The sequence below is a fragment of the Mauremys reevesii genome, linkage group 3, assembly GCF_016161935.1.
Source record: "Mauremys reevesii isolate NIE-2019 linkage group 3, ASM1616193v1, whole genome shotgun sequence".
Taxonomy (NCBI): domain Eukaryota; kingdom Metazoa; phylum Chordata; order Testudines; family Geoemydidae; genus Mauremys; species Mauremys reevesii.
The window spans coordinates 41,950,416-41,964,639 of NC_052625.1; the positions used below are offsets into that span (position 1 = coordinate 41,950,416).

General features: G+C 41.3%; 1 protein-coding gene across 3 annotated transcripts in view; it reads left to right on the forward strand.

The window, feature by feature from the left end:
- TTC7A (tetratricopeptide repeat domain 7A) overlaps nucleotides 1-14,224 on the forward strand; it is a 282,224-nt gene that overhangs the window by 57,149 nt on the left and 210,851 nt on the right. For all 3 annotated transcript variants that reach the window (XM_039529567.1, XM_039529569.1, XM_039529568.1), the window contains 3 exons: nucleotides 1,634-1,712; nucleotides 5,241-5,401; nucleotides 5,834-5,897. In XM_039529567.1, the coding sequence (XP_039385501.1) occupies nucleotides 1,634-1,712; nucleotides 5,241-5,401; nucleotides 5,834-5,897 (304 nt within the window). The remainder of the gene's footprint in view (nucleotides 1-1,633; nucleotides 1,713-5,240; nucleotides 5,402-5,833; nucleotides 5,898-14,224) is intronic.

Below are 14,224 nucleotides of genomic sequence, written 5' to 3' on the forward strand. Positions count from 1 at the left end.
TAACCCCAGTGAAGTCAGTGGGACTACTCATATAGTTAGGTGTGTGCTCGAGTGCTTTCCTGGACTGACGCCCTAGATTGATAAACACCAACCCTATAATGAGATTTGCTTGCTGAGCTTTTTGTTGTATTTTTTGGTGTGGGTATGGAATGCTATTTGATGGGAGGTAAAACAAAAAGCAGCCAAACAGAATCTTTGCTCATTTTGCACTCTTACTGCTTTCACACACACTAGGTCAGATTTAGCTCTGTGTGTGTTTAAAAAATATAAGATTTTATTGAATTCCATTCTTGCTCTGACCCTGAAAAAGGCAGACTAAAGTCCTACTCCTGCATCTGGAGAGCTCATTGCAAGTTTAAGGCCAGAGTTAGAAACTTCCTGAAGCGTCCTGTCCCTGACAAACCCAAACCATATTTTCTGTTTAGAGGGGAGCAAAGAATTCACAGCAAATAACTTGCTCAAAATATTTCACTTGTTTTTTTAATTGTCTCTGAGCAGCATGTGATTTTCACACCTGCATTTTTTGTTCTAAATTATTTCTGTCTGTAAATTGTCTATGAGCAGATCATTGTGAGAATTCATGATTTGAAATTTGAAATATGATGATTAGTTTTGATTGGACAGAAGGTCATGCAATGTGGTTCTGTTCCCTCACTGGATGAGCACAACTCCTCGAATGAAGTTTTTAGTGTAAATACTCATGATTACAAATACGTAATTTGTTTCCCACAAATATCTTTTGATAGCTGTTAACATGTTGCTGTTTCCTCAAACATTTCTGCCATTAAACTTCTTTGTTAGAATGTTTGTGGAACGTAACATGGAAGGAGCAGGAACATGGTTGAAGCCAATTAGCTTTAAAATTCAGTGAAATGTTCATAGAAAAAGTCTTGCTGTAGGTGCCCAGCTCTTCTTTCTCTTTGTTTTAACAAGTGTGGGGTTTACCTATACAGGAAAGTTATACCAATATAAGCTAAACTGTGAATTTAAACTGCTTTAGTTAGACTAGCATAACCGCCCATGTGGTCACTCTTACTCCAGTATATATATACCTTTTTCTTATGTCACTTGAGGCGGGGGGAGCCATTCTTATTCAGGAATAAGAATATTCACATGGAGAATTATACCAGAATAATTACAGCAATTTAACTATAGAGGTATAACTTTACTGGAGTCACTGGTAAAAGTTTCAGGATAGACAAGTCCTAACCCCCTCACCCTGCCTACTCTCAGTGATACAACATGTAAACATAATCAAAAAGGAGTAGTCATTTAAGAACATCACGCAAGCTCAGTTTAATACAAAGCAGTACAGTGTGTACACAAAAAGAGGAGCAGCATCTGTTTTATAAATATGATCCATGAACGGCTTCCAAATGTCTCCTCTGTTCTTCAAATGTGAATGTGATTTTCTCATAGGAAGCCATCTGGGATAGGCATGCTAACGACTCTGCCTCACTCAGATTGCCATTGTTTTTCCTATGCCTCAGAGTGACTTGCTTCATGTCGTTAAGCTAACTTTGGAATGATTATCCTTTTTATTTTCTCTTCTTTTAAAAAGACAGTTTATTACATAGCAGATGTGCATCACAAGTGGTCTGGTTTAAACATGCTGCTTTTGCCTTCCTGTTAGAAACATCGTGAAAGGAATGAGGGACCTGCGAGAAGTATTACGGACTGTGGAAACAAAAGCTACTCAGAGCTTCAAAATGGTAAGGAAATGTATGGAAGGGTTTAAAGATGGGAAGTCAGTTTAATCTGCTTTGCGGATAGTTTATTTCTTAATCATTGCTGTGGAACAAGATTCCCCCAACCCTCCCCCGCCTTTGTTGGACGTTGTGGTGACACATTTAATTCAGACACACAAGCCCAAAAGACACTCCTAAGCAGGTGGGTATTTTCTCTGCCTCTCTTTTGAAAGCATTGTTCTGTTCAGTGTATTTTTTTATTTGTAGGTTATTTTATTTTATTTTGCACACCAAAGCAACTGTAATGTGAAACAAAATACGTCCTGTATTTCTGTCATCCCTGGATTATCCAGCTGATAATGTCTGTTTTAGTCTCTCTTTCACACTCAGACGCACATATGCTTTTTCACATTAATACATAGCAGTGCTATGTATTTCAATCTTTTTTCCCTCCTAGAACTTCCAGTGCTTTTGGCTTTAAGGCGGTGCATTTTCTCTCTGGAAAGCACTCTGTTGAACAATGTAATTGGGGATGATACTTGCGGATTGCCATTTTTGTATGCTGCCTTTCCAAGGGCCTCTTACAAATGGACACATTAGAATTTACTTGAGCATGTTAGAGAGCAGCCAGAGACTGTCTCAAGTTATGGAGGTTTTGTTCTTGGGGAAGCTGATAGTTTATTCAGAGGTTTATATTTGTGTGTGCTTCAATTGTAATATTAAAAATATGGAACATGGGGAAGTAGCAGGGACATTATTGATGTGCATCATTAACCAGTGGTTAATCCTGTAATGGGAGACTTTCTGGTATTTGTCATAACTCATATAGCATGGCTAGGTGGAAAAAGGCCACTTCTCAGGAATGGATGTCAGTCAGTCAAAGTTTGGATCTGTCCTATTGTTCCTATTCAGGGCTTTGTCTCCCAGCAGTGGCTGGTAGTCACCCAAATATATGATTAATGTCAACTGGCCTCTTCTTAATAAGACTGCTATTACCCATGTATTGGTCATGGATGAAGACCCTTAAACCTGGAAAGTCATGTTCTTGTGTGTTACTGAGACCTGGATGACTAAAGTGGCCGTGTGTTGGTTCAACTTTGTCTGTCTGTCCATATATTCGATGCAAAATGAGTCCAGGGAAGGCTGAGGAAGAGATGTGGCTGTGCTTTTGACCTATGATTTTAGGTGCAGCAGATACCAAGGTCCCAAGAACGGTCTGATCTGAATGTGTCCTCCTACCATAAAAATCCAGGGCTAAAATGAATGAGTATAATGGACATGTACAGAATGAGTGTTCTGGGTGTGTTCCTGATTGAGTCCATGTCAGGTCTGGTCCCTATTCACCTACATGTGTCATTCTGGAACTTCTCTGTCCACTCTGACAATGTCTCTTCTGTGTCAGCTCAAGATCTCTAGCTCACCAGGTGGTTTCTAGCTTATTCCATACTCTCAGGAGCTTAACTTTGTGCTGGGCATGGAAATGGATGTTTTTAAAAAATGACACAGTTGAAATGGTTCCATCACTTTCCAGACCAAGATCAGAATTCTGGGGGATTTTATTGCTCAACCATAACATTGCTCTGCTGAAGGGCTGATGAGCATAACCATTTCTTGTCCCCAGACTCTGACACAGTGAAACTTGGATGCTGCTTTCCCTGTACTGCAAGGTGAGCTGTGCCGCATAGGAGAGATTAATCCCCAGGGGAAGATTAGGAGGTGTTTATACCACTATACCATTGGACTTTTTAAAAAAATGAGCTGTTGAGAGGGGATTAGGGCAGGAATATATTTACTTAAACTAGTTTTTCGAACACTGAAATTAAACACATGAGCATATTTCGCTTGTAGGCCAACAATGTACTCGAAGCATAATGATGCTTTTTTAGCCAAAGGGAGTAATAATATAAATCAGAGACTTGGATTGTTCTAATTTGTTTGGTCTTATTCAAAACAAAAGTGAAGCTAATTTACAGTGCTACTGCACTGTACATTAACGTCAAAGCAGACTCCAAGCATTTGGGGCCTGTCTCTTCTGAGCTGTTTTATCCCAATCATAGTCATGGTTTCATGCAGAGCTGCAGAGATCTTACTGATACTAGTGCAGTTTTTCTTATCCCCAGGGCTTTAGAAAAAAATGTCAGAGAGTTGGCTCCTGAGGGTGAAATTGACTAAATGATTGTATGCTGAGATGATAAAATGATATTGGCTGATATCACAGTACCGTAGGGTATTTTGCTCATGTTTACATGTTATAAAAAGTATAGAAAAGGCTGGTTACTAGCAGATAGCTTTCCGTCACTTGTCAGTGCATGGAGGTATGAAGGCTCCAAGGAGTTATGTGGAGCAGTATTTTTCCACAGCAATGCCAGCCATTCAAATCAGTTTGCCATTATCTGGATATAGAAATTAAACCTTCCTTTCCAGTTTCCAAGAAACACTGCACATTATTGCTATTGCATCTTAACTAACAAGATGATGTCCTTGTGTGACGAGATGGTCAAAAAAGAAACAATAAAAGTCCTCAGCATGAACAGTTTTTTGTTTTGTTGGCAGTCGGTAATAGGAACTTTCCATAGGTTTAGATAAACTAGATTGAGGTTGGAGAGGTCATGCCTACTATTTTTGACATTAGAATACATGGTGGGGAGCAACTAGGACTGACATATTAGGATTTATAGGTATACTGACCTTGTATGTAAAACATACTAACGTGGCAGGCCTAGTTGCTCCTCACCATGCATTTTATATGTAAGTGTGTGTGTGTGTGTGTGTGTACACGTACATATACGTGTTATAATCTGCATATGTTCTATGCAAAAACCAATGGGATGCACTGAATACATTTGGACAAAAAGGCAGGAAATGCCAGAATAAAGGTTCCTCCGATTCACTTCAGCTTGCTCACAACATTGTATCTCCTGGACTAGATGGTGACATGCCCTTATGTTGTGGGAGTGAGGGTGAGAGATGCGTAAGCTTTCTTTGTCCCATGTACTGCCCAAGGAAGGACATGTCACAATTCCCATCCCAGCATAAAGTTTTTTGTTTTGTTCTGAAGTTATTTAGGAGCAAAAAGAGTAGTAATACTCAAATAGGTTGTTTCTCTTTCACTGTTGTATAATTCAAAGAGCTGAAGGGATTGTCCTTTAAATGTAAAAAAAATATAAATATTCCCCTCTGGGCCAAGAAAAGGGTGGCATTTTTCAGACTGAGAAAGCTACAAATGTGGTTAGAGCCAACTATTTGGAGTGTAGCTGGGGCCTGAAATATCCATGGGGGAATCACTTCTCACTTGCCTGATCGAACATGTCCTTTTCTTCCAGAAGTTCTCTTACTCTTTCTCTGCCGCTTTAGAATGGACCATACAAACTTCTAGGGCCTGATTTTCAGAGGATCTGAGCATGTGCAGTTCCTAGTCACTTCAGTTGGACTGTTAGTGCTCAGAACCTCTGAAAGTCAGGTCCCGAGTGTGTTTTGTACTCACGTTTCGTGTGTGAAGACATGCCCCCTGTGTGTGAGAGCCTTTTTAAGGTGCTTTCTGTTGATCCGTAGACAGCAGCCAAACAGCTAGCCGAAGTGCTCCTCCACTCCTTGAGTGAAGACTGTTACTGGAACCCCTTATCTGATCCTCTGCCTGAGTTCATGAACAAGGAAGATAACTCTTACGTTAGCACTCTTCTTCGGCGGAGACCCCAGCTATACACAGGAGACAAGTAAGCACAGCTCTTTATTTTGGTTTCCACTCTGAGAGGAAAAAGTGTGACTGAAGTGTCCCTGAATGCCAACTTGGCTACTGACCCCTGTAGCCTTGTTCATTTTTATTTATTTATTTAAACTTCTAATCAAAATGTCTTATGAAAAACCTTGACCTAAATCTGGAGTATTTAGTTATTTCCCATGAATGGAGAATATCTGACTAAATAGCTATCTCAGTTGTGGAATGGGATGAAGGTTCTGGTGAGTCAAAATAGTCCATTTTAGAATACACACTAGAGCTTTTAATTGTGTGGATCTGAAAAAGGGTATCATATAGCAAATGAATCATACATGAGATGTTTCAAGTTACTGGTCCTCTTGTAACATTAAAAATAGAGACTGGTGGGCTAATTCCTTATCTTGTTTATAAAAAAGTTTTTGTCTTTCAGCCTGTACTGCCCTCAAGACAACATAGAAGAGGCTCTTCTCCTCCTGTTAATCAGTGAATCTATGGTAAGCCAAAATGAGTATTTAATAATGATAGTAATAGGGGGTATCTAGCATTTGTGTGTCAAGTCTTCTGGAAGTTTTTGTAAACTGCAAAGAATCCACATGTGTACAGAATCTCCCCCAGACACCTAGAAATAAATAAGTCAGTAGTAAGGCAGGAACCAACTGTGTCTTCTCTTAATGACTCAGATTTTATTATTGCTTATTAAATGGATAGCCAGTGAAGGGCTGAGGGATCCTTCAAGAAAAGAATGATTTGCCCATATTGTGGTTTGGAAAATAATGTTTCTACTCCTGATATTGCTGAAATGCAGTTTGTAGGAGATTATTAGGAAGGGAAAACAAACATTTTCCTCTCCACAAATTTAAATGCATTGGGTTTTGGTGGTTTTTTTTTTTACAAGCCTTCTCGTGTTTACAAATGACAATTTTGCAGGCAACAAATGAGTTGAGTGTGCAACTCAAATTAATAAAGGATCTGCTATGCTTTGACGCACAAAGCATATTTGTTAAAAAGTACACATTTTTGTGAAAAAAAGGGCATTAGTCTGTTTGAGGTCAACTGTAATTGGCAACTCTAATCATTGTAGGTTTTCTGTACTGTTTGCTATGGTGGTAAAATAAATATTTCCTTTATTAAAGGCTGCAAAAATTGGTATTGTGTCTGATAACTGTTAGCACTAGAGCAACTTTGTAGAGAAGTACACTACAGACATACGAACTTTTAAAAAAAACCCAACCTTTTTAAAGGGAAAACTTTATAAACAAGTAATGTGGAATTAAATAAGTTACCTTTGGTAGATTCAAAGGTAAGCACCAAATGTATACATATATTTTTAAATTACTTGGGAATGAAAAGAATGATAAGAGAACGTAAATGCTGTGTTATATAGTTCCGCGTTCTCTTCTGTATTACCAATTTGCTCCTACTGGAATCTAAGATAATTTGCAGCTGCAACTTTTGTGTCTATGAATCTGGTCACACTGTGACCAGACCCAGCCAATCCCTTATGCGTCTCAGTACTCCTATTGACTTTGTTGGGACTAACGTGCTTAAAGTAAAGCATGCACTTACATGCTTAGCAGGACTGGATCTGAGCTGTGTGAAACAGAATTTCTATTCCACCATAGTCACATTGGATTTCTGACACCCTTTTCCTAAACCCTGCCCTGATATTTACCATTGTAAAGCTACCGATTTACCTTTTTGAACTTCTCTGTGAATTTGTTGGTCATAAAAATGGAGGACTAGTAATAGTGTCTAAAGCCAGGCATAATGCAGATATGTGCTGCTCAGCCTTTACAATATTCAGTAGTCTGTCCATGCACCTTAGTCTTTATCTGAAATATCCCTGCTCTTCCAGCCCTGAATGGCCTTTGACTAGCTGCAGTCATAGTGAATAAGGGATTTGTGTTATGTGCACAGCATTCTTAATGGACCACATGGAAACCACCAGGTTTATAACTTATATTTATAACCATTATAACTTCAGCTATATATGAATTCAAGTCTCTTGAAGAAGAAAAATGAATTAAAAAAAATCCTCTCTACAGAAGAGTATCAAGTAACCTTTAATGGTTTTGCATCCTGTTAAACCCTGGAAAATAGCTTTTCCTCATTGATGTTGTCCAACTCATTTAAATGACTGTACAATATTTATTATTATTTATGTAGCAGCTAAGGTGTGTTCTGTGCTTTAAATACCCCATAAAAACACTGGCCCTTGCCCCAAAACAGTCATTTTTACAAACCTTTACAATCTAAACAGCTCACAGACAAACAAGAGAAGGAGAGGATACAGTGCAGTTTTTTCCTCTCCTTTTTAATTACAGCCTCTGGACCTTTCAGGAACGAACCGTGACTCTTTATGACCTTTCTTCATTTCCCACCAATCATCAAGTCTTCCCTTCCCTCCACACAAACCCCTGGAAAAACTGATAGCTCTAGCATTGCCTGCTCCAAACATTCAAAAACAATGAGTCTGGCCCCCAAAAGCCATGAGATTGGCTGAAAAATTATGAGCTTTTTAAAAGCAATAATAGCTTTGAGGCTTTTTTATTGGCTCGCTGAACTGTCCGAAGGCACAGTTGCTTCATGTTTCCAACCTTTTCTCCGCAGCCACAAGTGCTAGAAACATTTTTCTTTTGGTAACTGAGTTTCTCTTTGAATCATGAGATTCTCTTTGAATCATTGGACTCCAGGAGCTAGGGCTTTAAGAAAGGCAGCAGATATTTTGAGACTTGTGATAAAATCACAGTAGCTGGCAACCCTGCAGCTTGCTAAGGTTTAGGCCTGCTGTCCATGGAAGAAGAGAGCAGGCTTTTGGAGCAGTTAAGAAGTTGACCACTAAGAGTAGTTTTCTCCTAGTGTCACCCTCTGTAGACCATCCCTGGGGAGGTCCTGCCTTATGTGGTCAGTGGGGCTTGGGGAGATGCCTCACAGGCCTGGTACACCAGGGTCTAAAAGAGGAGAAAGAAAGTAATGTGTTATTTGACAAAGAATGCACACACTGTTGTATCATTTGGCAAATAGGCTCCATAGCAGAGTGCTACAGGAGAAGCAGGGTGAAAACAGCAATGTAGAGAAACTGTGCTGCTCCTCTTTTAAGAGTAAATGTGCAGACAACGTTTTGCTTTTTGCTGTTTTAAAGAACACACACGACAAATAAACAGAAATGCAACCACAGGAAAAAGTTGCTGGTGCCCAAAAGATCTGTGTGACCCGTGGACATTTTCCCTGTAATTCTCCCATTCAGCTACTAACAAGGGGAAATCTTGCTAAGTTTATGACATAATGTGAGATCTTGGCCATGGCAGCCTGGCTGCAGGCTAGTTGGAGGGGTGGCTGTGTTTTTTAATTTACTGAAACCTAGGGGAGTAAGTTAACGAGAGACAAGGTCTCCCCCTTGAGTGGAAAGCTGTAAAGCTAACCACTGTGAATAATACACATTCACTTTCCTACAGAGTGGAAAATGACAGTGATATATCTCCGCATGCCAGTGAGCACAGGGCTCTTGTGTTTCTGGCTGCTTTCGTCTTTCTTTCAGTATTTACCGTAATCAACTCTCAAGATTAACAAAAATGTACAATGAGGTTGACTCATCGGGAGCAATCTAATCACACACAGAGCTTGGGATGCTTTGTTTCCCCTCTAACTTATCTCTTGGAGTGCTATCCATTCCAGCATGTTACAGTAAATGCTATGTTATCCGGCACTTTTATCAACCACAAAACTCTATTAACTGGCATTTCTGATATCTCCCAATACAAATCTTCAATCTAGTAACCAGGACTAGTATACTGCCCAGGAGGTTATGCAATTGCACATTCTGCACCCTTTTATGCAAAAAAGGCAGAAGACAAGTAAGAAAGCTGATATCAGGGATTTATTCAAAAAAGCCGCTTCCAGGGTGTGTCATTACAGATTTAGTCCAATCTCCTATACCTTCTACATCAACAGTGATAATTAATGTTGATAATGATGACCTTGGGGCACTGCAAGATCCTGAAGTGAAAGATTCAATTATATTCAGTATAGTTTGTGTGTTTTTAGTGATCTGGGTGTACACCATGCGGTGCCCATAGTGATACGTAGTGTCATAAGATAACCTACTGTATAGAAAACTTTACCTGTATACAACTAAGTGCTTCAGGAAACCAACCACTGTGCGGTACAGTACTGCCACTGGATTGGAGTACCTGTATACTATTTTATACTTTATTCATTTTATTGTATACTAATTCTTTGAAAATTGGTATTCCATTGGTAAGTACAACTCTTAGTTAACCAGAATTTTTGATTAACCGGCGCCTCCATTCCTCCAACATGCTGGATAACAAAGCTTTTACTATATTTAGAAGGTACAGAATGGCCATGTCATTGTCGGCTCTGTATGTGAATGTTCCTGTGTCTGTTGCTCCTCTGGGTGTTGTGGTGGGGCAAAGGCAGAAAGAAGAGGGGAGGGCAGAAAGAAGGGAAAACCATGGTGGCTTGAGGGCTGATATAGGCAGACGCCTTGGGGTCATAAAGGAGAGCCATGGAGGCAAGAGGGATTGTAACGGGTCAGCTCACCCCTGCGGCGCCTCCTGCTGGTAACTCCGGGAATTAGCTCTCTGCAGCGCTGGAGCGCCCTCTGCAGGCCGGTGATCCACCTGTCTTCAGGCCCCCTGTGTCCCTCCCTGGACCCAGTGCCCTCTTACATGGGGTGCTGCCCCCTAGCAGTAACCCCGTTCTCTCTGGGTTTCCCCTGCCCAGGGAACCCCCACCCTCTATCCCCACCTTGCCTCAGTATTGGCTACTGCCAGTCATTGTCTAGCCCCACACTCTGGGGCAGACTGCAGTATCAGCCTACTCATCACAGGCAAAGGGGTTTGGACCTGCTGCCTTGGCCTACCCCTGGGCTGCCCTCTGCAACCCCCAGTACCTGTTGGCCCTGTGCTAGGCCGCAGCCTGGGGCTTTCTAGGCTGGAGCTCCCCAGCTCCTCAGCCTTTCCCCAGCCCTGCTTCACCCTAGGTACCTTGCCTATAGCCCCTGCAGCCAGGCCCTTCTTCCTCTTCAGGCAGAGGAAGACTGTCTGGGCTTCTGGCTTCCCTGGCCTTTTTTATAAGGCCTGTGGCTCAGTTTGGGGTGCGGCCCCAGCTGCAGCCACTTCCTCATCAGCCCAGCCTAGAGCAGCAGCTCTCAAGCCCTACCAGGCTGCTTTTAAACCCCTCAGGGCAGGAGCAGGGTTTCACCCTGTTACAGGGATCCAGAGGGAAAGGGCAGTGGGGTGGTAAAATGTTTTCAAGGAATAATTTTTCAAGTAATCTACGAAGGGAGGGTGCCATTGTTGGGTGGGGAGGGGAGGGTTTCTACATATTCTGATGAATTTTAGATTATTTGTCTCTCCCTTTCTGTCACCCTTCTAACCTTTCATTCACCCAAATTAACCCCTGGCTATGTGGTGGCCCCAGGACACCTCCATTGTTACAAGAACTTTTCCTGACAAAAGCTTTCACATGGAGGCTTTCCTCTTATCATGGTTGCTTCTGTGAGAAATTTTAAAAGGAATCTTTTTCCTCATTTCAATAAAAAGGAGGATGACTTCTAATTGTAAGTGGGCATTATTTAAGTATTACATTGACTGTCTCTCTGAGCCAAAGTGTATGATAGTTTTTTGGATTGCAAAATAGCACAATTTACAAGTAACACAGAAACTTTTTTTTTTAAACTAGGAAATACCATATTCAGAATATATATCACTTCGCATCTGAGGTTCAGTTTCCTCTGGAAATGATCTCAATTGTGTTTCTACGTGCTTCCTTTCTCATTGAAAATGGGAATCTAATTTTCATGATAAGCGAAGGTATTCTAGCCCAATTGTTGAGTTTGGCAGATGTCCTTTCCAATGCCAGTTGATATTAAGTTAGTTACCAGAGCTGATAACAGTATCCTCTTCAAGGAATCCATAGAAATAGACCAGACAGCCTAAAGATTACTGCAAATCACAGAGCCTATTGTGCTTGTTTGTTTAAGAATTGAAGGCCTAATTCTCATCCTCTTTGCACAGCCCAAGCACTGGTCTTCATTGAAAATGTACAACAGCAAAGATGCATCTCTCAGGGGTGTGGGAAATCCCCCCCCCCCCCAAGAGACGTAGCTATGCCAACTTAACCCTCCAGTAGAGACAGCATTAGGTCAACGGAAGAATTCTTCCGTCAACCTAGCTACTGCCTCTTGGGGACGTGAATTTTCTACAGTGACAGGAAATCCCCTTTCTTTTATGTAGGTAGTGTCTACACTGAAGTGCTACAGGTAGTGTCTGCAGCTGTGCTACTGTTGCATTTTAAGTGTAGACATTGCCCAAGTAACAGTACATGGGCTGCCTAAAGGGGAGATCTGCTGCCTGTGGGGGGAAGACATCTTCCCTTCAGAACCAGAAGGATCAATGGGGCTTTCTTGTGGCCATCAATCAGCCGGAGGGCTGTAGAACCTTTTGGGCTGAGATATGCCCACCATGTAGGGCAGTGTTTGGCAGGTTGATCAGTATAGCTGTAACTCCACCAGCCCAGTCCTTCCCTAATTTAACCCACCCAAAACAGTTACCCTGCATTTCTGTATAGTGCTCCCTGGCATCTTGCCCCAGCCTGCCTTGGAGTGGGCTCCCCATATCCTGCTACCCATGCCCTCGCGTAGTGGAATGGTACTGGTTCTGTTGCCAGCCAGGCATTCTGTGCTGGTGGGAGTGAAGAGAGAGTCAGGCAGGATTTTCCCTTAATATAGTTGTTTATTTTAATAACCATTCGCTGGAGTATTTTTTGTACTGTAATTGGCCTCACTGGCCAAAGATTTCTCAGAGCCAGGAATGGAACATTTTCTGTTAGCTTTTGTGTGTTTATTTTTAAGTAATTTTTTAGCTGTTTATTTACATTTTAGAATTTATTCCACTCTTGAGTTAGAGATTTAAAGCACAGCTTAAATCGCCTTTATTGAGTCCTTGGTAATGTCCGCTGTTGTGTCAAAAGGCTGTATTACAACATAGTCTCTCCCTGGCGGCTGTGGATCCACAGAACGAATGGGGAAGGGTAACTTAGATTGATTTGGCTTTCTGCTCCGTCTTCTCTATCATATTGGAAATTAAACTGCCTGTATCCAAGACTAATAAACTCAATGCCATCATCAACTCTCATCTCTGATTTGAGTCCACAGTGGGGATTTGACCTTGGATAGTCAGAGAGAAGAGAGGATGGTGCATGGAAACAGATTTTGGGACATACCCTTTACATATGTGAGCAATCCAATGGATTTCTGTGGGATTGCTCGCAAGAGTAAGATTAGCAGGGTTTAACCCATTATCTACATTTGGTGATAACATCTGGAATATTTCAGTCTTGCAGTTACTTTGCAATTCCTGACTCTGTAAAATTGTTCATTTGTAAGAAATTAGGGGAGTTTTTTGTTGTGGAGTTTCTTCAAATGGGAGTAAACCCAGTGATGACAGATCTACAATAGCCTACCAACTGTTATGAAACTTTCTCTCAAGCTTGTTTTCCTGAGGGCTAGAGGGAGGGTATCTGTCATAGTAGATGAATGAGATACAAGATTGCCATTCTACACATTCCTGTCAGAATCTCTCCAAACCAATGTGCTGCACTTTGTACAACAAGCCTGAGTGTTGTCACATCTAGGGTGCAACACAAGGCTACTTTCTTTCTACAGACCTCCCAAGAAGATGGAAGGCAGAATATGCCCAGCATATGCTTCAGAAAATACACCACTTACGTTAAAGCCTCTTGAATAAGCAGCTTTAATCTGGGCAGCAGGACATGGTCTGAGAGCCTTTTTCATTTCCCTTGCGGGAATGCATGTTACTTACAAGCTTGTGAGAGGCATTCAGATACTAAGGTGATGGGAGCTTTTCAAATGTCATCAGTTATTATATTAGCTATTGAGTATATTTTATTCCAGGTATACAGCCCATATCTGATTTATGTTAAACTTGTTACATTGTCTTCTTTTTTTTCTGTCTTGCTTTTTGTGATATTTTCAAAATTAGTTCTGCTACAATAGAAGCCATTAAAATATAACCAGTAAAAGGTGTGATAGTCATATTGCTTTACCAAATGCCAAAACAAAGGGAAAATTTGAAAGGGGTATTCACACGCTGTTAACTTTCCAAGAATCATCTGCGTTTCTCTGCTTCGTTTTGCATACTGCTGTTAACGTGGTGGGAGTGGAAAACAGCCAATTTTTTGTTTGTTTGAGTTCTGTAGTTCTCTAGCAGTTTTGCAGCAGCTATCTTTTTAATTGTCTGTGTATATTACTGATCCATTTTACTTAGAGGAAAGCACTTAGGAAACATAGGAAAAAGAGTGAAGTGGTAATATTTAGTACTTGAGTGCTTTATGGGCCAGATCCTAAGTAGGTGTAAATGCGCACAGCTCAATTGATTTAAATGGCACTGTGCCCATTTATACCAGCTGAGGATCTGGCCCTACGTCGCCCAAGTGATTTACAGACCTGGGGGTAGATTTTACCCCTGTACAGGAATCTGTGCTGTTACAAGCTGGTGTGGAACCTGCCAGAGGGCCCCTGGCACAGAAAGTCCACACAGAGGTGGATTACCCTCAGTGTGCCCAGTACAAACGGAAAGAAAAGTCAGTACAGCCAGAGGCTGTATTAATTATTCAGGAGTGCCTGCCTTTAAATTAAAAAAAGGGGGCCTCCCCGGGGAGAAGCAGTGGTGGGAAACCTAAAGTCCATGCAGTGGCAAGTGGTCTCTGGGCAGATGGCCCAGTGTCCTGGTGGACCCCTGTGATCTGTGCAGATCTAGGAGGACGTATGGGGTTT